General features: G+C 45.0%; 1 protein-coding gene across 23 annotated transcripts in view; it reads left to right on the top strand.

Moving 5' to 3' along the window:
• The window catches only part of RBFOX1 (RNA binding fox-1 homolog 1), a 1703141-nt gene that overhangs the window by 616502 nt on the left and 1062249 nt on the right, over positions 1–24390 (top strand). For all 23 annotated transcript variants that reach the window (XM_044936027.2, XM_044936024.2, XM_044936025.2 and 20 more), the window contains one exon: positions 11741–11788. Coding sequence is in view for 20 of the 23 variants with exons in the window: in XM_044936024.2 (XP_044791959.1) it covers positions 11741–11788 (48 nt within the window). In the remaining 3 variants the exon portion in view is untranslated. The remainder of the gene's footprint in view (positions 1–11740; positions 11789–24390) is intronic.

The following is a 24390-nucleotide window of genomic DNA, read 5'->3' as shown; positions in this document are numbered from 1 at the left end:
ATATTTCTGTGGTCTTTGCTGCTGTCTCCCAAAAGAACCCCCCCTTAAAATTCCTCCAAATGTTTATAAATTTAACACTATTGATTTCTGACCTAGCCACTGTCTTGGTTCAATGGATTTATGTTGAGATCTTTAGTTTACATGCACTTCTGCCATTTGTATTATTTCAGGAGAAATAACTCTTAAATTCTCAGTCTTGTTCAGGCTTAAATGGAAGTCTTAGTGCTTTCAGAATATCCTGTACCTTGAAACACAGAACCTTAAGCACATACTAATAAAACCCTCCTCAAATGATCACATTCCTGGAAAGTAATTAAGGCTTATTAATTAAAGCACATAGTCATTTGAGGCTTAAGTTTGGGGGGAGCAGAAAGATTGTGATATTTCAAGTTTATAGACCCAGTGAATTTGATGTTCTGGTACAGAGCTTGGCGCGTTTGATATTTTGCATGGTTATTTGCTGCCATCTGCTGGCCATATCTGATATTGCAGGGGCTGAGTAAATCTGTGAATGGAGATGTTAAGTGGGTACAATATGTCAGAATGAATGTTGTGTACTGATCTTGTGAACGTTGTGTACTGATCTTCATGTATTCCAGTGGCCTTGTCTGAGTCTTAGTCCTTGGAGTTGAGTGGATACAGACTGAGGAGTTCGACTGAAAGAAACACATGATATCTTACTCGCACCAACTCTGTTTTTTTTAAGTAGGGCAGAATCTTCTTTAAATAAGGCAATTAAATTTAGAACATTGATTTAAATATTTGGATTCCAGGACAGTATATGTTATTGAGGAAAGTCTAAAATACAAAACTGGTAGACCAGATGGATTTCAACCCCTCTTATCTCAAATCATCAAAGCCAATTCCCCACCCTCTCTCTCTCTGATACTGTTTTTTTTCCTCTTCTGCAAAATGGAAACATTGAGCCAGTGGTCCTTATCACTTATAGTTATTTTCAAAGTCTGAGTCTTTGTGGAGGTCAAAACAATTAAAGACTCAGGTTGCAATAAATCACCAATAATGTTCTAAATGCTAGATGCTAAACTCATAACTGGTTGGCTTCTTTTAAACTAGAAATAATTGTTCAGAACAGCGCATGTCCAAGCTCCTGGGAAAAAAATGCTATTTGGAAGGAAACCATTTATAATTAAAAGGGAAGAGACTATACCATGCCCAAATTTGCTTCCTTGCCAGAAGGATTATTGTTGCTGTTGTTCAGTTGCTAAGTCATGTATGACTATTTGCGGCCCTATGGACTGCAGCATACCAGGCTTCCCTGTCCTTCACTATCTCCCAGAGTTTGCTCAAATTCGTGTCCACTGAGTTGGTGATGCCATCCAACCATCTCATCCTCTGGAGCCCCCTTCTCCCCCTGCCTTCAATCTTTCCCAGCATCAGGGTCTTTTCCAGTGAGTCAGCTCTTCGCATCAGGTGGCCAAAGTGTTGGAGGCTTATTGGGGGATGGTTATTTTTGAGAGGCTGCAGATACTGGAGTATCTCTGAAAACAGTGTAGAAGCTGGCTTTTTGAGAGGGAGATCTGTATTTCCGGGGGGGGGGGGGGGGGGGGAATCTCCATTTGTAAAGGTATATCCATCTCCATAGGGAAGGATGACTCTTAAGTCTCTAGAAACCCTTGTCGGGGAGAAGGCAAGAGCTTAGGTCTCCATCACAGCCACGCCCTTGTTTACTGCGCTTCCCTGATAACCACCATCCCAACCCTAAGGCCTTTTATCTTTGGCTGAAGACAGTCCTTCAGGGGGTGGATGGGCCACTTCTGGCAGTTACTTTTCCTGGGTCTCTCCCCCGTGTGCAGGAGGCAAACAGGAAAAAAGCCTTCTAGGAAGTCCTCCACATGCGAACAAGTTCCATCCCCAGAGTGCGTTCAGAAGTCCAATTTGTCCCTAAGTCCAACCAAGTTAGCCTAGGTGCCCAACTGACAGCCAGCTTTGTAGAACCATAATAGTTTAGAGTAGTGAATAGCTGTCACATAAATGCTACGTTTAAAAATAATAATAATAAAGAAAACAGTATAGGCTCTTGAGCTGCAGCATAGTCCAGTACAGCGGCTGGCATACAGGGGCCGGCGTGGAGTGAACAGGCCAGGAGGAGGTGGGAGGAGAGGGGCTGCGAGACGCTGGAGCGGAAGGACCATCAGCAACACCGGACGGAGGGCGAGCTGCGGTTTCACTCAAGCCTGACGTGGGTGGCATGGCTTCCGGTTCCTCGCTGGGTTCAACTCCATCTACCCCCTTGAAGAAAACAATTCGGTGAGGTCTGGGCAGCGGGGCTTTTTTTCTCCCCGTAGATGACACAGTAGCACTGGGTTGCGTTCTGGATGGCCGCCGCAGTCTTCGTGCACCCTTCCCTTTTCAGATCATGAGCCGCAAGCCCTAACAGTGCCCGCTCAAATAAAGAAAAAGCCAGTACCGTTTCCTGCATCCTGACCCTCGTCCGGGTCTGCAGTTCCTCCTCCTCCTTGTTGCTCTCAGTCGTTTCTCTGGGCCTCTGACTCTTGGCGCTTGCTCACAGTACCAGCTCCATCTCTGCTGCTTGTACAACTGCTTCTGGACATCCTGGGCTGGAAATAAAGATCACATACTACTGTGCTCTATACAGTACAAGGCACTAAAGTACACAAAGACACAACTGCTGGGGGAGGATGCACACACGTGACAACATACACCGAACACGTGAACCACCTCACGTGACTGGTCATGAGCACGCGTGTTCCCGTCTTTGAAAGTTCACTCATCTGTAGGGGACTCACTGTGTTTCTTTTCCTCTCGTCATCTGTCTTTGTTACCAGGAGTTTCAGCCAAGATCCTAGGAAGGTAGAAGGAAAATTATCGCCCCTCCTCCTCCCGCAATGTTGATTCAGAATTTTAAATGCACTTTTGAATTCTTTTTTGGACTACAATGATGTAACGCATTGCTTCTCGGTGTTCTAAACTGTCTGACCATAGCATTTATTTTCTGTTTGAAAAGAAAGAACAAAACACTTGGATTTCTTCCATTCGTAAGAGCAGTTGATCATAAGCCCTGTTTGGACTTGTCAGCTGAGTCTTTGGCTGTGTTTCCCCCAGCTCCCAAGAGATGACTTGAGCTGCAGGTATTTCCCTTGAAAACTCTGGGACTTTGTATCCAAGTCCAGGAGAACTATGGTGTGTCAATGATATATTAGCCTTACTTAACCCTTACATGGGCTTCCCAGGTGGCTCATTGGTAAAGAAACCACCTGCCAATGCAGGAAATGTAAGAGATGTGGATTTGATCCCTGGGGCAGGATCTCCTGGAGAAGGAAATGGCAAACCGCTCCAGTGTTCCTGCCTGGAGAGTCCCATGGACAGAGGAGCCTGGCGGGGCTGCAGTCTATGGGGTCGCAAAGAGAGTCAGTTACGGCCTAGCAGCTAGAGGACAACAGCTCTTACGTAAGATATAAGGGCCCTGCTCTTTTCTTTCCATTGCCCTTCCAGTATTAATAACTGAAATCATCCATTTTTAGGACAGTTCCAGGAGCTGGACTCTGAAAACACAAGGGACCCTGGGCGTAACAGCTCTTGAGAGTGAAAGTGATCCCCAGGATTGTTGTTGTTTAGACTCCTCTGTCCATGGGATTCTCCAGGCAAGGACACTGGAGTGGGTTGCCATGCCCCAATCTTCCTGACCTAGGGATTGAACTCTCATCTTATGTCTCCTGCATTGGCAGGCGGGTTCTTTACCACTGACGCCGCCTGGGGAGCCCCCTACAGGCTCCTAGCTTCTAAGTCTCCTGAGGCCTCCAGAATCTCCCTGGCCAGGGTGTCTCTCCACCTACTCGCCGAGACCTTTGCCTTCCAGGGTCTTTGGAGCCCTGCATGATGCTGATCCGCGATGCAGGACTATGGTGCTCCTGCACGGCAGACAGAAATAACCCTGACCTACAAAAATCGTCAGAAAGAACTGGCACGAGAAATGCAGAAGAAAAGAAATATCTCTCGGGAGATGAAACAGCTTCTGAAAAGAACAGACACGCTCGCGCTTTGATGTCTGAAAGCCAGAGGAACTCAGAAGCCCCTGGAGAGAAAACTTTAAAAATAGAACTGTTTTTGAAGTTCTCAGGGACTCCACTCAGAACCAGGTCTCCCAAAGACGTTCAGCAAAGGCCACTGACGATAGCTAACGGGTCCTGATGGCTTACCGTCGGCTGAGACCATGGCTGATATGCCTCACAACAAGGGAGACAGCTGTTATTATTACCTTTATTTTACAAGCAGAGAACTGAGTCACTGCTGGGGGAGCCCAGTGATATGGATCCAAGCTTCATGATTCCATAGCAAATGTGGGTTTCCATCTACTTTGGCAGTTCAACACTGTTCAGGGTTTCCCAGGTACCACAAGAAGCATGGCTGACTCCTCTAGGGAAATTGATGATTGGTGATGAGTCTAGGGCTACAGATTCATACTTAACACTTGAGCACTTGATCTGTTCCCCCAAGCGAAGCCATCAAACAAAGTACTTCCTCAACTCCTCCAGCTTGGAAAAGGTCAGGTTGAAGCCCGTAGTCTTCAGACACCCACTCTCCGCCGAGCAATCTGAACCATAATTTGTTCCCACCAAAGTGACATTTTTCCAATTTGAGTCCAACATTGTTCAGAAGCAAGTGCATGTCCCCTGGGGTGCCTCCCGCGATGTTCTGCAGCAGATGACAAACCAACAGTATCATCTAAATAAAAATTCCAGCGTGGGCTTAAGTAAATTAATCCTGACAAGAATAAATTGAATAATCTTCGGGAAATGGCAAGAGCTTGGATCTTGCCAGATGGCTTTTATCTGTCCCTGGCATGGGTCCTTGGTGGCAGATTTAAAAAAAAAAACCCTGTCTTGGGTTTATTGATTTTGTTCCTTAGTTGATTAACACCTGCCATTTCTGTGTGGGTAAATCAAAATCGGATATGGATCCATCCTTGCAAACTCATCATATTTTCATTTGAAGAAGAAAAGAAAATGTGAGCTTCCCCTGGTCAGAATGGCATCAAACAGGCAGGGAACTGCTTTTGCCTGCCTGTTTTTGAGATGATATCTCCGAGGTTTAAACAATCTACACTTTCATCTCTCCCATATCAAACTAATCTCTACTTTCTCTTCATGTTCCTTAGAGTAGGGTCCTAACCTCCAGTATGTAATGCCTGGTGATCTGAGTTGCAGCTGATGTCATAATAACAGAAATGAATGCAATACCCTTGAATCATCCTGAAAACATTCTTCCTCACCCCCCATCCCTGGAAACACTGTCTTCCGTGAAACCTGTTCCTGGTGCAAAAATGGTTGGGGCCACGGCCTTAGAGGATGACTTCAAAGAGAATTCTCAGTGGGAAGCAGGGCACTCCTCTGCCTGCAAGGTCAGTCGGAGACCTCAGCTGTTAAATTAGGAGTCTGAGTGGGAAAAGCGTGACTCCATGTCCTCTGACTGTGCTTCTCAGATCATCCGGTGTATCTCACTATCTTAATCTGACTGGTGGTTAAACAACTGGAATTTATTTTGCTGAAGGTCTGGAGGCTGAAGGTTCCAGAGCAGGGTGTCAGTATAGTCAAGTTCTGGTGGGCACTCTCTTCCTGGCAAGCAGATGATACCTTCTCACTATGTCCATGTGTGGCCTCTTCTTGGTTCATGAGTGCAGAGAGATCAGAGAAGCTCTCTGATATCTTCCCTCCAGTGCCTCTTCTTGTCGGTGTTCAGTTGTTAAGTCATGTCCGACTCTTTGTGACCCCATGGACTGCAGCAGGCCAGGCTACCCTGTCCTTCGCTATCTCCTGGAGTTTTCTCAAACTCACGTCCATTGAATCAGTGATGCCATCTAACCATCTCATCCTCTGCCACCCCCTTCTCCTCCTATTCTCAATCTTTCCCAGCATCAGGGTCTTTTCCAGTGAGTCAGCTCTTCACATCCAGGGGCCAAAGTATTGAAGCTTGAGTGTCTCTTCTTATAAGGGCACTAATCCTATTAAATCAGGACCCCATCCTTACAACTTCATTGAACCTTAATTATGTTTTTAAAGGCCCATCTCTAAAGACAGCCAACTTGGGGTTCAAGGGCTTCAAACCATGCATTTGGGAGATATAACCATTCTGTCCACAACACTTTTTAAAATGTGGGTTCTGATTCAGGATCTCTGTGTAAGTATGTGTGTGTGTGTGTGTGTGTGTGTGTGTGTGTGTAATATAATGTATATAATGTACAATGTATATAATATGTGTATATAATATAATACAATGTATATAATACAATGGAATACTACTCAGCCATAAAAAGAAAAAGATAATGTCATTTGCAGCAATAAAGGACAGAAATGGTATGGACATAACAGAAGCTGAAGCTATAAAGAAGAGGTAGTAAGAATACACAGAAGAACTGTACAAACAAGATCTTCTTGAACCAGATAACCACAATGGTGTGATCACTCACCTAGAGTCAGACATCCTGGAATGTGAAGTCAAGTGGGCCTTAGGAAGCATCACTATGGACAAAGCTAGTGGAGGTGATGGAATTCCAGCTGAGTTATTTCAAATCCTAAAAGATGATGCTGTTAAAATGCTGCACTCAATATGCCAGCAAATTTGGCTACAGTACTGGAAAAGGTCAGTTTTCATTCCAATCCCAAAGAAAGGCAATGCCAAGGAATGTTCAAACTACCGCACAATTGCACTCATCTCAATGGCAACCCACTCCAGTGTTCTTGCCTGGGGAATCCCGGGGATGGCAGAGCCTGGTGGGCTGCCATCTATGGGGTTGCACAGAGTCAGACACGACTGAAGCGACTTAGCAGTAGCAGCATATGCTAGCAAAGTTATTCTCAAAATTCTCCAATCCAGGCATCAACAGTACATGAACCATGAACTTCCAGATGTTCAAGCTAGATTTAGAAAAGGCAGAGGAACCAGAGATCAAATTGCTAACATCCACTGAATCATCGAAAAAGCGAGAGAGTTCCAGAAAAACATCTCCTTCTACTTTATTGACTATGCCAAATTCTTTGACTGTGTGGATCACCAGAATTTTCCATCATCACTGGAAAATTCTTCAAGAGACAAAAATAGCAGACCACCTGACCTACCTCCTGAGAAATGTGTATGCAGGTCAAGAAGCAACAGTTAGAACTGGACATGGAACAACAGACTGGTTCCAAATTGGGAAAGGAGTATATCAAGACTGTGTATTGTCACCCTGCTTATTTAACTTATATGAAGGGTACATTTCACATTTAATGTGAAATGCTGGACTGGATGAGGCACAAGCTGGAGTCAAGATTTCTGGGAGAAATATTAATAACCTCAGATACACAGATAATACCACCCTTATGGCAGAAAGTGAAGAACTTAAGAGCCTCTTGATGAAAGTGAAACAGGAGAATGAAAAAGTTGGCTTACAACTCAACATTCAAAAAACTAAGATCATGGCATCTGGTCCCATTACTTCATGGCAATAGATGGGGGAAACAATGGAAACAGTGAGAGACTTTATTTTGGGGGGCTCCAAAATCACTGCAGATGGTGACTGTAGCCATGAAATTAAAAGACACTTGCTCCTTGGAAGAAAAGTTATGACCAACCTAGACAGTATATTAAAAAGCAGAGACATTACTTTGCCAACAAAGGTCCATCTGGTCAAAGCTATGGTTTTTCCAGTAGTCATGAATGGGTGTGAGAGTTGGACCATAAAGAAAGCTGAGCGCTGAAGAATTGATGCTTTTGAACTGTGGTGTTGGAGAAGACTCTTGAGAGTCCCTTGGACTGCAAGGAGATCCAACTAGTCCATCCTAAAGGAAATCAGTCCTGAATATTCACTGGAAGGACTGATGCTGAAGCTGAAGCTGAAGCTCCAATTCTTTGGCCACCTGATGGGAAGAACTGACTCATTGGAAAAGACCCTGATGCCGGGAAAGATTGAAGGCAGCAGGAGAAGGGGACGATGGAGGATGAGATGGTTGGATGGCATCACTGAGTCAGTGGACATGAGTTTGAGAAAACTCCAGGAGATGGTGAAGGAAATGGAAGCCTGGCATGCTGCAGTCCTTGGGGTCTCAAGGAGTTGGACACGACTGTGTGACTGAACAACAACAACAAGAAAAACAATACAAATGAATGTGTATGGAAAACAGACTCACAGATACAGAAAACAAACCAATGATTACCAAAGGGAAGAAGGAAAGCAGAGGGACAGATCAGACACATGGGATTAAGAAGTATATGTATATAATACATAAGCACCAAGGATATATTGTATAGCCCAGGGAATTATATCCATTATCTTACTATAGTTTTTTAATGAAATATGATCTTTAAAAAGAAGAATCACTGAATCACCATGCTGTACATCTGAAACTAATATAATATACATCAACTATAGTTAAAAAAAAAAACAAAAACAAAACAAAAAACAAAAAAAAACACTGAGTAATCCTAACCTTGTTTCGTTTGGGGACATTTAGAGGCAGGTGTGAAAAACACCCCACACAGTTCCTGGCACCAAAGGGACATGCCTTCACTGCTCACAGGTTCTATCCCACTTTGCTGGTAGCAAAACAGTCTGTTACAAAGAAAACAAAGTCTTCTCCCTGCGACATTGTCTGCTCTGGTTCCACTCTTGATTCACGTGGACCTAGCCTTTGCTGTGCTGGATCCATCACTATGGTGATAGCCTTGCACTTGCATCCACAGTGTCCTCGTGACACATCAGCAGAACATCCCAACCCAAAAGGGAGAGGATAAACAGGGCTGTGGACTTCACTGATGTTCAACACAAGTGCTGTTGTTTGCAGATGACTTCACCTTCCTGCCCCACCCTTAGTGCCCCTCCCGCACCTCCGTTACTAGCATCCTCAGACCGGAAACCTTGGAATAGTCCTTGATCCCATCTTTTCCTTGCCTCCCACAGCCAGTCTTTGAGGACGCCTGTTGATCTGTCCACACTCTGACCGTGACTCCCTGCCTCCCCTGCCCACCACTCCCTTGCCATCACCATCATCTTCCACCTGAATTCCCACAGTAGCCCCCACACTTGTCTCCCCACTTGCATTTTTGGCCCCAGACTGTCTCTTCTATTTAAACAGAAGTCCGCTAAAGGCTTCTCTGCTGGTCCAGTGGTTGGGAGTCTGCCTTGCACCGCAGGGGACACTGGTTCAATCCCTGGTCTGGGAAGGTCCCACATAATGCAGAGCAACTAAGCCCGTGAGCCATGACTGCTGAAACCTGTCCATCTGGAGCCTTGTCTCTGCAGCAAGGGAAGCCACCACGGGGAGAAGGCCACACACAGCAACAAGGGAGAAGCCCCTTCTGGCCACAACCAGAGAAAAGCCTGCCTGCAGCGACGAAGACCCGGCATAGTCAACCATAAAAATAAATAAATTAAAAAGCAGCTAATACCTGTTCTCTCTTCACACCTTCTGAGTGGAAATGATGAGCCCTGGGCAAGGACGTGGAGAGACTGGAACCTTGCTCATTGCCTGCGGGAGAGTACAATGTTTCAGCCGCTGTGGAGAACATAGGGAGGCTCCTCAAAGACTTACCCCTGAAATTAGCGTGTAAGTCAGCAGTTCAGCTTTTGGATGTATACACAAAAGGACTGAAAGCAGGGACTTGAACAGATGTGTGTGCACCCATGTTCATAGCAGCATTATTCATGATAACCAGAATGTGGAGATGACCCAGTGACTACCCAGGGGATGAGTGGATAGATAAAATGTGGTCTCTCCTTATAGTGGAATACAATCCAGCCTCAAAGAGGAAAGAATTCCTGAGACATACTACTGCATGGGTGAAGGCATGATGCTGAGCGAAATAAGACACAAGTGTGCCAGTCGCTCAGTCGTGTCCAACTCTTTGCCACCCTATGGACTGCAGCCCACCAGGCTCCTCTGTCCATGGGATTCTCTAGGCAAGAATACTGGAGTGGGTTGCCATGCCCTCCTCCAGGGGATCTTCCCAACCCAAGGATCAAACCAACATCTCCTATATCTGCTGCATTGGCTGGTTGGTTACTTACCACTAGCGCCATCTGGGAAGCCCTCACAATAAGAATAAAAGTAACTCTGGGTGGTTGCTCACTGATGCCCCTCCCACTATTTCCCTAACAGGCTTCCCTCCAGCCACAGAGACCTCCCACCGCTTGTCTTATCCGCCCCATCGCCCCCTCAGGGCCTTTGCACCTGTTCTCTCCTCTTCTGATGTTCTCTCCTCTTCTGAGATACTCTTTCCCAGATGGCCACAAGCATAGCTCATCTCTGAGCTGCCTTCAAGCCTTTACTCAGTTGCCAGCTCTCTTCAAATTTAAAGTCTTCCTCAGCATTTCCCACTCCCTACATGCTCAGTTACTAAGTTGTGTCTGACTCTTTGTGACCCCAAAGACTAGCCCACCAGGCTCCTCTGTCCATGGGATTTTCCAGGCCAAGAGTACTGGAGTGGGTTGCCATTTCCTCTTGCAATGATCTTCCTGACTGAGGGATCGAACTCCATCCCCTTCTCCCTGCTTTATTTCTCTTCATGGAATGTTTCCTCTTCTAAATATCAAACATTATAGATGTTTCTTTTTTGTTTTCTGTCTTTTCCAGCAAAACATGAACATCACTAGGGCAGAACCTTCCTGTGTTTTATATGTTAGGTCTTCCATGCCTAGAGCAAGACTTGGCAAGAAATAGGTGCTGAATATATATCTTTTGAATGAGTAAATGAATATCACAATTGCTTGTGTGTGTATGTGTCGCTTTGTGTAACTTGGGAGTTCCTTGAGTGTTGAAACCATGTTTTTTCATCTTTACATTCCAAAGCAACAAGAAAAATGCATAAGAAGTAGGTATGTGACGAATATGGATGAATATGCTATGCTATGCTATGCTAAGTCGCTTCAGTCGTGTCTGGCTCTGTGCGACCCCATAGATGGCAGCCTATCAGGCTCCCCCTTCCCTGGGATTCTCCAGGCAAGAACACTGGAGTGGGTTGCCATTTCCTTTCCAATGCATGAAAATGAAAAGTGAAAGTGAAGTCACTCAGTCGTGTCTGACTCTTCACAACCCCATGGACTGCAGCCCACCAGGCTCCTCCATCCATGGGATTTTCCAGGCAACAGTACTGGAGTGGGGTGCCATTGCCTTCTCCTATGGATGAATAGAAGGATGATATTTAGATGGATGGATGGATGATGGATTGTGGATGGATACATGATGGATGGATGATGGATGGATAATGGATGGATGAATGGACAGTGGATGGATGGATGGATGACAGATGATGGACCAGTTGGATGGATGGATGACTGGACAGATGGATGCATGGAAGGAGGGTTAAAAACAGACAGTGATAACTTTGAGTTGAAGAAAGCTAGATTTGACTGTCCCAAATCTGGAATGGGCAAGAGACATTAATTCCCAGTAAGGGCAATCTCTGCTGATATAAGGGAAGGTGTCTGAGGTGGGCACATCATTTTATGAGCCATCCATTACTCTCTGCTGTGATTTCTGATCCATAGCTTTGCCTTCACCCCACATCTGCATGCAATAAAGCTTCGCTATGGCATCCATATGTCTCTAATGCAAACAGCAGGGCATATACTTCTAAAAAGCGCTATAAAGGGCAGTGGCTCGAGAAACAACCATCAGGAGCATGAGCTTTTTATTATTTTAAAGGGCATTTCAACGACACCACTGAACGTTTTCTGACCATAAGTCTGACTCCTGTCCTCTCTCCCTTTCTTTTCTCCTCCTCTCAGGATATCAAAGCAGACTGCAATACTTGTGTGGAAATAGAGGACAGAAAGGTAAGTCTATATTTTTCATCCTTTTGGTTTCAAACAAAACAAGATTTCTGTGATTTAAACCCAAGTGTTGAAGGTATGCCTTGCTGGAAGACGGCTTGCAAAGATGATTCACATGCTTGGTTTTTAGACACTTAAAGCCAATCACGTTTTAAAATGTCTGTTGTTGGTTCTTTTTTTTTTTTTTCTTTACAATCTGAGTTGGATCTGACGACTTCACTGAAGATAGAAGATTGTGTTGATTTTTGTTTTAGTTATCTGCTTCTTTTCAGGAAAATAGCTGTTTATCCTTAACTCATGTCACATTTTAGTTGAATAGTTTGGTTGATTATTAATGTGTAATATGCCATATATGATATAGAATTATAGGACATTGCATATGTAACAGAAGAATGTATGCTCTTGGGCTTTTTAGGGTGTGCCCTGAAAATAAATATAACTGATTTATATTTATATATATATATATATATCTGATCTATACATTTTGGCTTGAAAAAGAGCCTGTACTGATTCCTGTCATGACATAGTCACATGAACAGTGACTTTCTACCGTATAAACTCATTCTCGTGATGTTTCGTGGGGGCGTACAGGAAAGGGAGGTCATTTGCTTTGTATCTTAGAGTTTTCCCCCCATTTATCTTCCTGTTACACTGTGTGGACCCACTCAGGACAGGCGGCCACTAGACAATTGTTCTTTCCTTTAATATCTTCGGTCTCCCTTTATTGACAAGAGTTCACAGAAGTTTCTGTGGAGAAGCGTGTGCAAGCAGATCAAATTTTACCTTTAATGCCTTGGATTAAAACAAACAAACAAACAAAAAGGTCAAATAACTGGATTGAGGGTCCATATCTCCTGGCTACGTTTGATACCATTCTGCAACTTTGAAAGATGTTTCTCTCTGCGACTGTACCATTATTGTTGAAGGCAGTTATTATTTCAAGCAGAGGTTTTCAGCCCTGATTTTGTGCTAGCTCAGTCATCTGCTGATTAATAGGGTAGTGAGGACTTCTCAAAACAAAATTTGCTTTTAAATAGAAGGTAGGTGCCATGCATTGTCTTAAGGAGGGCTAATCTCCATACTTTGAAGGGAGTGATGATACCATAGCTTAAATTTGAGCCTGATGATCCGAGCCGAGTTCCAGTCATGTCTTGTCTAGTTTGCAGGCAAAGGTGTTACAATTCATATTGGCATTCGCTACATGTTGACAAACCAGTGTATCTGCCTGCTGCATGTTGTGAGTTGGGCAAATGGAATTGAGGTGGAAGAGGTGTTCCCCATCTTTTTTTTTTTTTTTTTTTTTTAATCTGTTCCCAGGGACTCTGCTCACCACACGAGAGCGTGTTCCCTGCCTGCTTCTGAAGTTCAGGATCGCTTCCTTGGGATTTATTTATTTAGTTGTTTATTTCGACTGGACTGGGTCTTCACTGCTGCGCCTGGGCTTTCTCTGGTTGTGGCCAGTGGGGGCTACCGTCCTGTGCGGTGCGCAGGCTTCTCACTGCAGTGGCTTCTCTGGTCGTGGAGCAGGGGCTCTGGAGTGCAGACTCCGTAGTTGAGGGGCACGGGCTTAGTTGCCTGGAAGCATGTGGAATCTTCTTGGACCAGGGATTGAACCTGTGTCCCTTGCATTGGCGGGTGGATTCTTAAACCGCTGGACCACCAGGGAAGCCCTTCCCTTGGATGTTCGTGGAATTCATAAACATGTTTCTGTCTAGTTTTTTTGGTTTGTTTGTTTTGTTTTACTTTCTTTGCCAGCCGTGTTGGAGTCCAGATTCCAGAAGGACTGATGCTGTTGAAACAACATCACTTCCGTTACCAGCAAGATAAGTGAACAAAGAGGATATTCTCTGGGCAGTGTAAGCTGGTTGCACACTCCACTCTACCACCCAAACCCCCTTTGGCTCATGTTTCATGACGATAGTGTTCCCCCACATCCATGGGCGCTCTCAAGTGATGACTGGTGGGAAGAAGTCAGAGGCAATCATTCTGTGCATAACTTTAGCTGTTTTCAAAGAAGAGTAACAGACTCATACACACACACTTAAGCTTCCGTGCTTTGTCACAGACAGTTGGGTTGAGTCGGGCACTTCAAATGAAGCCTCGTGTCTGGAGGGCAAAGTACTGGAGTTTCAGTGTCCCCACCCTCCAGAGAGAAGCGCCGTCAGTCCTATCCCTCAGCCAGAGATGGGGCATGAGGTCATGGAGGCAGAAAGCCACCCCGGCGTCTAGGATACTGTGTCTAGGATGCTGTTTGGGTACTCTGTCACCCTGACCTGTAATTATGAAATTGCACCATTGAAGTGATGACACTCTCTCCTGCATGAGTGTGTGTGCGTGTGCGTGTGTGTGTGTGTGTGTGTGTGTGTGTGCGTGCGCACCCACACACGCCTGCATATCCCCTTCTATCCATTCCGAATGCTTCTGGCAAAATCAGTAATTCGATAAAGTGGAATTGAAGTGACAGGAGATGACAGAGGTGCCAAAATAATAAGTCAGTTGGCCTCTGAAGAGGCAGCCCCTTGGCCCCGGGTGGATTTTTACGAAATGCTGAGAGCTCTGGAGGAGACCTAGCAGTGTTTTCCTTAAAGCTCGATTGCCTTTAGTTAAGAAAGCTTAACGTGATACCCATTGGGCTAGATGGCTTCCAGGAATTGCTTCCTTTTCTCTCGTTTCTCCCTTCTCTTTCACCTCCCTTCCTCCTTGGCTGCCTCTCCTCCCTATATTCTGTATACAGGGATATATTTGTGTGCTTCCATCTGTGTTTTCGTCTGACATATTGTTGAGGATCTTCTCGACAGAAGAATTTAGAAAACAGAAGATCTCAAGCTTTCAGTGGGGTCTAGTAGGGTCCTGGGGGCTCTCCAGGTGGCTCAGTGGTAACAAATCTACCTGGTAATGCAGGAGACGTGGGTTCAATCCCTGGGTTGGGACTATCCCTTGGAGGAGGGCATGCCAACCCACTCCAGTGTTCTTGCCTGGAGAATCCCCACGGACAGAGGAGCCTGGCGGGCTGCAGTCCATGGGGTCACAGAGAGTTGGACATGACTGAGCAACTGAGCAGGCGTGCACACAATAGGGTCCCTCCCCATCGAGCTCCTCCTGTTTCACGCCTCTTCCCACTCTCTTCCACTCGGTAGGGCTATTTCCTTTGAGATCAGTCATTTTCCCATTGAATCCTAGACCAGATAGAATGATGGGAGATAAACAGTGAGTTTCAAGAGGTGGAGAGAGCCCTCATCTTAATGAAGAGCCATAACACCACTCTTCCCGGTCTGCACAGTCTGGACTCCATCTGAGGCTGTTGACAGAAGGAGAGAATCTTTGTTTTTTTTGCTCTCCATTTCTCAGTTTCTCTGTATCCTAGCCGCCTCTTTTCCATCAGCAGACGGTGAGCTAATTGTCTCTTGGAGAAGCATGCCCACTTGTTTATGGAGGGATTCATGGTGTGTACCGGAGTGTGATTTCATTTTCCGCTTCCCGTTTGCTTTCAAGCCCAGCCATGAGCAGCACCCCTGAGTCTGGGCCCCGCACTTGGATGGTTTCCTGGATGTTTCCTAAAAATCACCCAGAGGATGTCACAGGCAGATCTGAAAGGCCGGTAGCTTTTTTTTTTTTTTTTTTTTTTTTTCTCTAAGTGGGAAGCAGAGCTCAAAAGGTCTCCTCCCACAGGCCAGGGTCACAGAGCTAATGCAGGTTTATCCAAGGCAATGCCAGGTAACCCATTCCTCCGGGTGGCTGCCCGGGCTTGTAAAACCTTCTGCATTTGACTTTACATGACCCGCATTGCTTGTGGGAAACAGAGGCATTTAAGTTCATTTTTATTTGTGGTGTAAAATCCATCTGAATTTCAATACTATTATGAGGACCGAGGTCCAGGTGATGAGAACAGAAGCTGATGGATCAGTCAGGAGGAGAAACTGTCAGGAGAAGATGAGAGCCCATTTGTCAAAGGATATAAACACCGGCCGGGCTTTCTCTCCTCACTTACCGCCTGGCCTGGTGCGGCTAAACAGTTTGCCATCTGATACAAAATTGTATGGGAGAAGTTTGAGAGGTTTTCAAAGTTGAGGCGACTTTCAGATTGGGTTCGAGTGAAGCTGTGCTGTGTGACTGGTGATGCTCTGGTGCCATGGTGAGTGCTGGGAGTTTAGAACATTTCCTGTTTCAATACTTAATCTGGATCAGGCATCCTTAAGTATTGCCAGATACTGACAACAGCTAATGGGTTCAATCCCTGGTTGGGAAACTAAGATCCCACATGCTGTGGGGTGCAGTTGCCCCCCCACTCCTAAGAAACAGAAACAAAAACCCATTAAAAGGAAGACCATGTTTCCTGAGGTCCAGCATCGCAGGAGTGTGACATTCAGATTTCAGATGATGGATGGTGGGGTCTGCAGACCCGATCACTTAGTAAAGGAGAGTCAGTTATTTCTCAGACCTTGGGTTTACATCAAGGAGACAGAGTTTGGAGTCTTGTTTGTTTTGTTTGTTTCTGTAACAAACACAAAGCCCCAGCACATTTTCTATTCTACTGTTTTAACCAGGAGACCAGTAACCCTTGACAAGCAATTCGGTTGATACTGTTTAGCTATAATTTAGTAACATTGTTTTACTTTGAATGAGGGTTACATTCTTTCTCTGACAAAGGATCCTGCTCTGTCCTTTTATGTCAGTAAGCTATTTTTTATAACAATCTACTTACAGTTTTTAAAAGTATTCTTTAATCTGTTAAGGATACAGTGATTGAGTTCATTTAATGACAATCAGATGCATATAGGAAAAGTGTGCGTATGGATTACAAATCAAGAGTTTAGAAAACCCACTGTTTTCTAATGGTGGGTTTGCAATCGAGGAAGAAGTTTGGGTTTGCATTGGGGATGTTTCAAACTCTACTTGCCTGCAACGCTGACCAGAAATGGGCAAGAATGGAATTGGGGGGTCCAGGCTAGAGTGAAGACAGAAGGGCACGAGTCTGAACTGCTAGAGCCACATAGGAGATGAAGAGAATGGTCTGGATTTGTGAGAGAGTTTATCAACCCTACCCACGTGTTTTGGTGATTTTGAACCACGGGTCATGGATGGCTTCACCCAGGAACATGTCAGAGTCTGCTCAGCTGAAGTCTCTATATGCTACTGGCTGCCATGAGGAGTAAGGGAGTTGATCAACATGGACAATAAATTAATCTCCTGGATTTCAGAGGCTTAGATGCCAGTGAGGTTGAAAATGAACACAGAAGAGTCACCAGGGTTGGTTTTCTTTTAGCATTGCTATCTTGCTGTGGGGGTGGGAGGGGATTAGTCCTCTGGGCTCTGACAGGCAGAACAAAGACAGAGGGAAAGGCAGGCTCCTTACCCAGAGGGGCTCTCCCAGAATGAGAAGCAGTCATGGAAGAGTTTCTCATTAAAGACGGAAATGAGATCCTCAAGGCAGAGAGGAGCAAAGCCTGCTACAGTAAGCGCCACTTGGCGAGACTCACGGAATGTGTCTGGAGATTGGATTTCTTTTCTGCTCCAAACATCCTTTGTTGAAGGCTGATGGTGTGTATGCATTACATAGGAAGATACTCCAGGATGCCCCAAAGCTGTGGAAATGAACATTAAAGCATCCCCAGGGATTTATAATTTGAGTTGCAATTGAAGAGGGACAAAAGGTAGAGAGAGACTCCTGGGTGGGGTCCAAAGATGGAATTTTGTAGGAAGAAGTGTGGCAAGTCTTGAGAAGTGGATAGAGGTCTGTGGCTTGAGAGGGGGCTGGAAAACAACCACAGACCAGGCACTGGAAGCCTTAGACACATGGGGATGTTTGTCCTTTATCCGAGAATGATGTCTATTGTATCTGGAAGGCGATCTGATGGTGTGAAAGGATCAGATGCAGAGCGACAGTGTCATGGCCCCGTGGGGTCTCCTTGCTTATAGCATATGCGTGACTGCTGAGACCTCTGCTGGTCAGCCCTGGCCGCACTGGTCTCTGGCCAAGGAGTAGGGCTGTGTCCTCTGACACCAGTGAAGACTTGACCTCTGTGGCTTGGCCTTTCTCCTGTGCCACCTCCTTCATCTCATGCAGCATACTCAAGACTTGGAGTCTTCTTCAGATTATGAGCTCTTATTCCTCTTGGGCGAGGCTCTCTTTCCAAACAAGTTTGCACCCACTAGCCAGCTATGGTTGGTTTGGCTGAGCTTGGTGCTCACTCCTGTCCCCACCATCTCCCGCCAAAGAATGGTGCCCTTCAGGGCAGGCATGCTAACAGGGGTCAGCATAACTCACGGTCACGGACTCGGCTCCTGTGCTCAGCACGGATTTGCGGCCAAGATCTGGATGACACTTGGTGTGCCCACTACAAGTTAACCCTGCGTTGTTCTTGCTCTCTGCTGGAAACAACGGTTGAGTTAGATGTGGAGCTGACCAACATCAGTTTTACTTAAACTTGGGCACCAGCCAAGAGAAGGGATGATCAACCTCCGTGTCTTCAGTTGTGTGTTCAGAACCTCACAGAGGAGAGAATGGAAATGAACTTCGGAGAAGAGCCTCCTCCAAAAATGGTGGACGGGGGTGGCTGCCAAGAGAGCGTTTGCATTTTTATTCACTTCTACATAATTTACTTCAAAAGACGATGTTGTAGTGACTGCAAAAGTGTAACAGAGGAGTTTTCTAGGTGATAGAACTGCTTTGAATTCTGATTTTCTGGTGATTAAACGAATCTATGTATGTGTTAAAATCCAAGTAGCTGCACACCAAAATATGTCATGCACCAAATTTTGCTGCGTGACAATTTTAAAATGGAGGAAAGCTGGGGAAAGTGGAATGATAAATAAGAAGAAAATGGTGTCATGGAGGGGATTTTTGCAGAAAGAACAAGGCACATGTTCTTCTATTAGTTTAATGCCATGATTTTGAGCACTTTGCATTTCAGATCTTCTATTGGAATCCTCAGATTTGAGGGCAGTGGTTTCTATCATCTTTTATATGATAAACAGAAGAGTGTCAAATAGAAATTATGATTGTACTTTGTAAAAGATTTCTGGTATTGCTTCTTGGCCTTTTGGTTAAATGTTAATCGTTCATCCATGTCCAACTCTTTGTGACCCCATGGTCTGTAGCCCGCCAGGCTCCTCAGTCCATGGGATCCTCCAGGCAAGAACACTGGAGTGGGTAGCCTTTCCCTTTTCCAGGGCATCTTCCTGACCCAAGGATCAAACCCGTGTCTCTTGAATTTCAGGCAGATTCTTTACTGTCTGAGCCACCAGGAACTAAGATCAAGTGTAAAAAGTTCATGGTAAATGAATAAACTATAGCAGTAAAGAGATCGATCTTTTTTCCTTTATGAATTAAAAAAAAATGATGTTGTAAAGTACAAAAGAGTTTTGGAATCAAATAGATCCTGATTCTGCTCTTTGCTAGTTGCGAGATCTCAGAAAAGTTATCATAGCTTTCTCATCCACAGCTACACCCTTGGGAAAATGGGGATAGATCATGCATGCTATGTATGGATTATTACTGAGGACTCAATAATGAGAACAATATTAATTTAATATAATAATATTAATCAGGACATCTTCCATCGCATAATAGAAAATCAAGTTGAACCAGCTTAAAGAGAAAGAAAAGATAGTCATTGGGTCCTCTGACAGTCAAATTGGGCTCTCTTCTGGTATTACTCGTCCTGGGGTCTAAACGTCAAGTGAGATTACCACGGAAAGAAAGAGCTTCTTTTCCAATACTGTCAGTACAGCCCCTGAGAAATGCTTATTGGCTTCACACCAGTCCCTTAGTGTATTGGGGTAGAGCAGACTAGGGCTTCCCCGGTGGCTCAGATGATAAAGAATTTCCTTGCAATGTGGGAGATCTGGGTTCAATCCCTGGGTTGGGAAGATCCCCTGGAGAAGGGCATGGCAACCCACTCCAGTATTCTTGCCTGGAGAATCCCAGGGACAGAGGAGCCTGGTGGGCTACAGTCCATGGGGGTCACACAGAGGCAGACATGCCTGAAGCGACTTAGCACGCACCAGCACCAAGTCCCAGAGCTGTAGAGAATGGTCCTCTCCTTGTCCATGTCTCTCACCCTCAACCAGAAGTCGGATGGGCCCCCTCGGAATGACCTACGTGGACCGAATGTAGAGAGAAGTTCCTAAAGGAAACCTGGACTTCTTCTTCCTCCCCAGAAGAGAAGATGGATAATCGTTGCAACTAGCTCACAGGCAGCAGTTGCAACGATTATCTGTATATGCCAGACACGGCTTTTTGTGCCTTTTATTAATATGATTGGGTCCTTATAAAGATCCTTTAGGATACTGCCCCCATTTTACAGACAAGAAAACTGAGGGAATGGGGAGGTGACTAATGCACCAGAGATCACCTAGGGAGACAGTGTAGGATGGAATTCAAATCCAGGTGGTCTGCCTTGGGTTCTTAACCATGAGGCTATGCTGCTTCTTCTAGGGCTGCTGTACAGGAGAGAAAACAAAAAAATAAAAAAAATTAAATTAAAAAAGAAAAAGGCAGACCTTGAACACATTGCAGGCTCAGTGCCTATCTCACACATAAATGGAGCTCTGGTTATGAGAATTATTGTTACAGCGCGCTCAGTGGAACAGAAATAGCCCAGGCCAACGCCAACTACATCACAGAGTGCACCCCTGCGTTTAATTCCCCCTAATAACTCATCCTGTGGTCTCCTCTCGAGGTCCTCAATGGGTCTGCTCTTCAGTGATCAGAACACTTGTGGTACCAGTCAGCGCCTCACTTCCCCGCATGGCTGAGAGTTATTTTTGTCTACAAGAGCTTCTCAACTCCAGGAGGGGCCTCTGTGCCCGCCTCTTAGATTCTATCTGCAGGTTAACTGATGCTTTCTCTTTTACTCAACTTTGAAAATGAGATGTTAGTCATACTTTCCTCTTTCATATATTTCAGGAAAATTTGAAGGTGGTGGTGGAGGGGGAGAGGCATGCAAAAATGGGAAGAGCTTCTCAAATGGATGTGGTGAGGAGTTAAACCAGCCTCTGATGGGCTGGGAACCTGAATGACAGAGGATGGGTGGTGCTGGGCATACCTCTCAGGAGTGTTCCGGGCTGAGAAGTAACACAGCGCTGTGAAAAGCTGGAGACATGGACCAGCTGTTTATCTGATATGTACCTTCTGGCTTCGGAAGTTTGTCTGAAGAATTGCGGGTATAATGCAGGGGCTGAGAGCTTTCACTTGGGATTCTCAACGGGCTGGGTTTGAACCCCAGTTTGGCCACTTCCTGCTTATCTAACCTCTCAGATGCTCAAGTTCTCAGCTAAACCAAGAGGATATGAGAAACTTCTTTCTGGGTTGGTGGTGGAAATCAGTGAGTTACTATGCTTAGAGGACTTAGCATCCTGGCTGGATGCAGAATTCAATGAAAGCAAGTTGGCCTTCTTTTGCACTTTTTTTAAATTGGGGTATAGTTGGTTTACAGTGTGGTACAGCAATGAATCAGCTCTAAGTATACATATAAGAAGCTCTGCTTCTTAGGCCTCCCTCCCCCGCCATCCCGCCTCTCTAGGTCATCACAGAATACTAAGCTGAGCTCTCCGGGATGTACAGCAGGTTCCTACTAGCTCTCGATTTTAGCCATGGTAGTGTAATATGAGGGCTTCTCAGGTGGCTTGGTGGTAAAGAACCCGCCTGATAATGCAGGACTCACAGGAGACACAGGTTCTATCTCTGGGTCAGGGAGACCCCCTGGAGAAGGACATGGCAGCCCACTCCAGTATTCTTGCCTGGAGAATCTCATGGACAGAGGAGTCTGGCCAGCTACAGTCCATGGGGTCTCAGAGAGTCAGACACGACTGAGTGTACACCACAACAGTAGTGTGTAAATGTGAGTTCCAACCTCCAAGTCCACCCCGATGTCCACATGCCCATTCTTCATGTCTGGGTCTCTCTTCCTGCTCTGCAGAAAGGCTCATCAGTACCATTTTTCTAGATTCCACATATATGCATGAACATATGATACTTGTTTTTCTGACTTAACTGTATTCTGTATGACAGTCTCTATGTCCCTGCATGTCTCTGCAAATGGCACAGTTTCACTCCTTTTTATGGCTGAGTAATATTCCATTGTATAGATGTGCCACATCTTATTGTTGTATTCTTAGATTTGCTTTCCTCCTACTCTTCCTTTAATCCGTGTCTCAGCCTTCTAGATCTCTGGTAGGATCAGACAAGTTTCATCTAGGACCAGGTAAATAAATAGCCAAGCTAATGACAAAGCTTCAACTGGATACCAGCTCCCCAGTGGGTTTTCTGTATCCTGTAGGGACTTATCAATCTGGGTGAACGTGCTTAGAGAAGGGCTGGAAAGCACAGTGAAAGGTGCACAGCCAATGATTGGAAACTTATTTAACCTCTGGTGTCAACTCAGTTCGATCGACAATGGCTGCGTAGAACGCTGTTAATGAGGAGGAGTCCAGGTTGTAGGTTCTACCAGATAGAGTGCATGATTGATTAGCGATGCCTGCCAAAGGTGAAAGAGTAGGAGTTACAGCATGTCACGTGTGCCGGGAGGAGACGGTGCTTGGTGGGGAATGTGGCAGCTGATGAATGAAACATACAGCATTGCTCTGTATTTAAGCCCAAAGATGAAGAGAACACAGGAGCCTCATACTTTTATGCCTTTCACTACTTGGCCTTGTTTTTGAGCATGCCTGTCTCTCTTTTTATCTTATAGACTTGCAGTCCATGGAGGTGCAAACATTTTTATAGGTAGTACATGGCTTAAAAACAATTCAGCATATAACAGCTTTCTTTTAAAAATAATTTTAAACTTCTTAGTTTATATTGGGCTTCCCTGGTGGCTCAGACAGTAAAGAATCTGCCTGCAATGTTTGAGACCCAGGTTCGATCCCTGGGTTGGGAAGATCCCCTGGAGAAGGGGATGGCTACCCACTCTAGTATTCTTGCCTGGAGAGTCCCATGGATAGAGGAGCCTGGTGGGGTCCATGGGGTTGCACAGAGTGGGGCATGACTGAAGCGACTTAGCATGCACACATTTTATATTGGAACATAGCTGATTAACTATGTTGTGATAGATTCAGGTGGATAACAAGGGGACTCAGCCATGCATACACATGTATCCCTGAATCCCCTAAACTCCCCTGCCATCCAGATTGTCACATAATGTTGTGCAGAGTTCTGAGTGCTGTACAGTAATCCTTGTGGGTTATCCATTTTAAATACAGTAGTGTGTACGTGTCCATCCCAAACTCCCTAATTACCCTTCCCCCCATCTTTCCCCTTTGGTAATCATAGCAGAAATTAATTTTTATAAGAGCTTTCTATCAGACATGTGTAACCACACTTTTCTTGGCCCTTGAGAAACCTACTCTATTGAACATTTTGGTGGTAATTTACCTGACTTCACTCTCAGATGGGCAGGGTTACGTTTTTGATCCCTTGATTTTACAAGTGTGATTTAGCACTAATGACATTTGTCATCTCTTTGCAATTCTGTATTAATTGGGCTGAATTGCTTACATTTTAATACTGTTAATGAAAGCTATTATTATTTGTCATTTACTTAAAAGAAGCAAGTCTGTTCTTCGGTGTAATTTTTAGCAATACTTCTTCCTTTAAGTTCTGAATTAAAATGCATTTAGGAAACAATTAAGTGCAGAGCTGGTGTTCTAGGATAGTTCTGTCATCTCGTCTTAAAAAAAAATGGCCATCAGCTTTTTTTGTGATGAGTGGAGTGAACGTTAGTTAATTTCTTTCTCTTCAGTTGGTTTGTTTTATCATCTCACTTTGTGATGTGTGATTGGGCGACTTCATGCTTGAGATAGAAAGCACGCCCTGTCTCAACATGATTTATATTGTCCCAGCACTTTTGCACAGTTCAGCTGAAATTTTCTTCATGTTCATCAAGGTCAGAAAACCCGGGGATTATGCCATCCATCTCAGCCTCGAGAGGGCTGCAATAATTTTTAATGGTACTTGATGTAATAGCAACAGAATTCAAAGACGGGGGCGGCTAAAACATGCATACACGTGTGTGAACACTCATCGACACACACAGTCCAGTGCCTGTTTTATGTGGAGTTCTTGTAGGTTACTAAAGCTTTTTGTGTGTGTGTCCTGATTATAGGTTTGCTGTTGCTGTTCAGTCACTAAGTCATGTCTGACTCTTTGAGACCCCGTGAACTGCAGCACGCAAGGCTTCCCTGTCCTTCACTTAGAATTTGTTGAAGTCATCATGAACGCATCATCTTTTATTGTAGCCATTGCAAACTAAAAGCTATCGGAAGCTGCAGGTCGGCAAGAGGTTTTTCCTATTTTCTTTCTTTTTAAAAATAATTTTATGTATTTGTTTACTTTGGCTGAGCTGGGTTTCCATTGCTTCATGGGCTTTTTTCTAGTTGAGGCAAGTGGGGACCACTCTCTAGTTTGGGCGTGCAGGCTTCTCATTGCAGGGACGTCTCTTGTTGTGGAGCACAGGCTCTAGAGCCCGGCTCAGTCGTTGTGGTGCTCTGGCTTAGTCGCCTGGCACCATGTGAGATCTTCTGGTACCAGGGACCAAACCCATGTCTCCTGCATTGGCAGGTGGATTCTTTACCACTGAGCCACCAGGGAAGCCCCCCTATTTTCT

Source organism: Bubalus bubalis, chromosome 24 (genome assembly GCF_019923935.1).
Source record: "Bubalus bubalis isolate 160015118507 breed Murrah chromosome 24, NDDB_SH_1, whole genome shotgun sequence".
NCBI classification, from domain to species: domain Eukaryota; kingdom Metazoa; phylum Chordata; class Mammalia; order Artiodactyla; family Bovidae; genus Bubalus; species Bubalus bubalis.
This window is presented reverse-complemented; position numbering and strand designations above follow the sequence as displayed.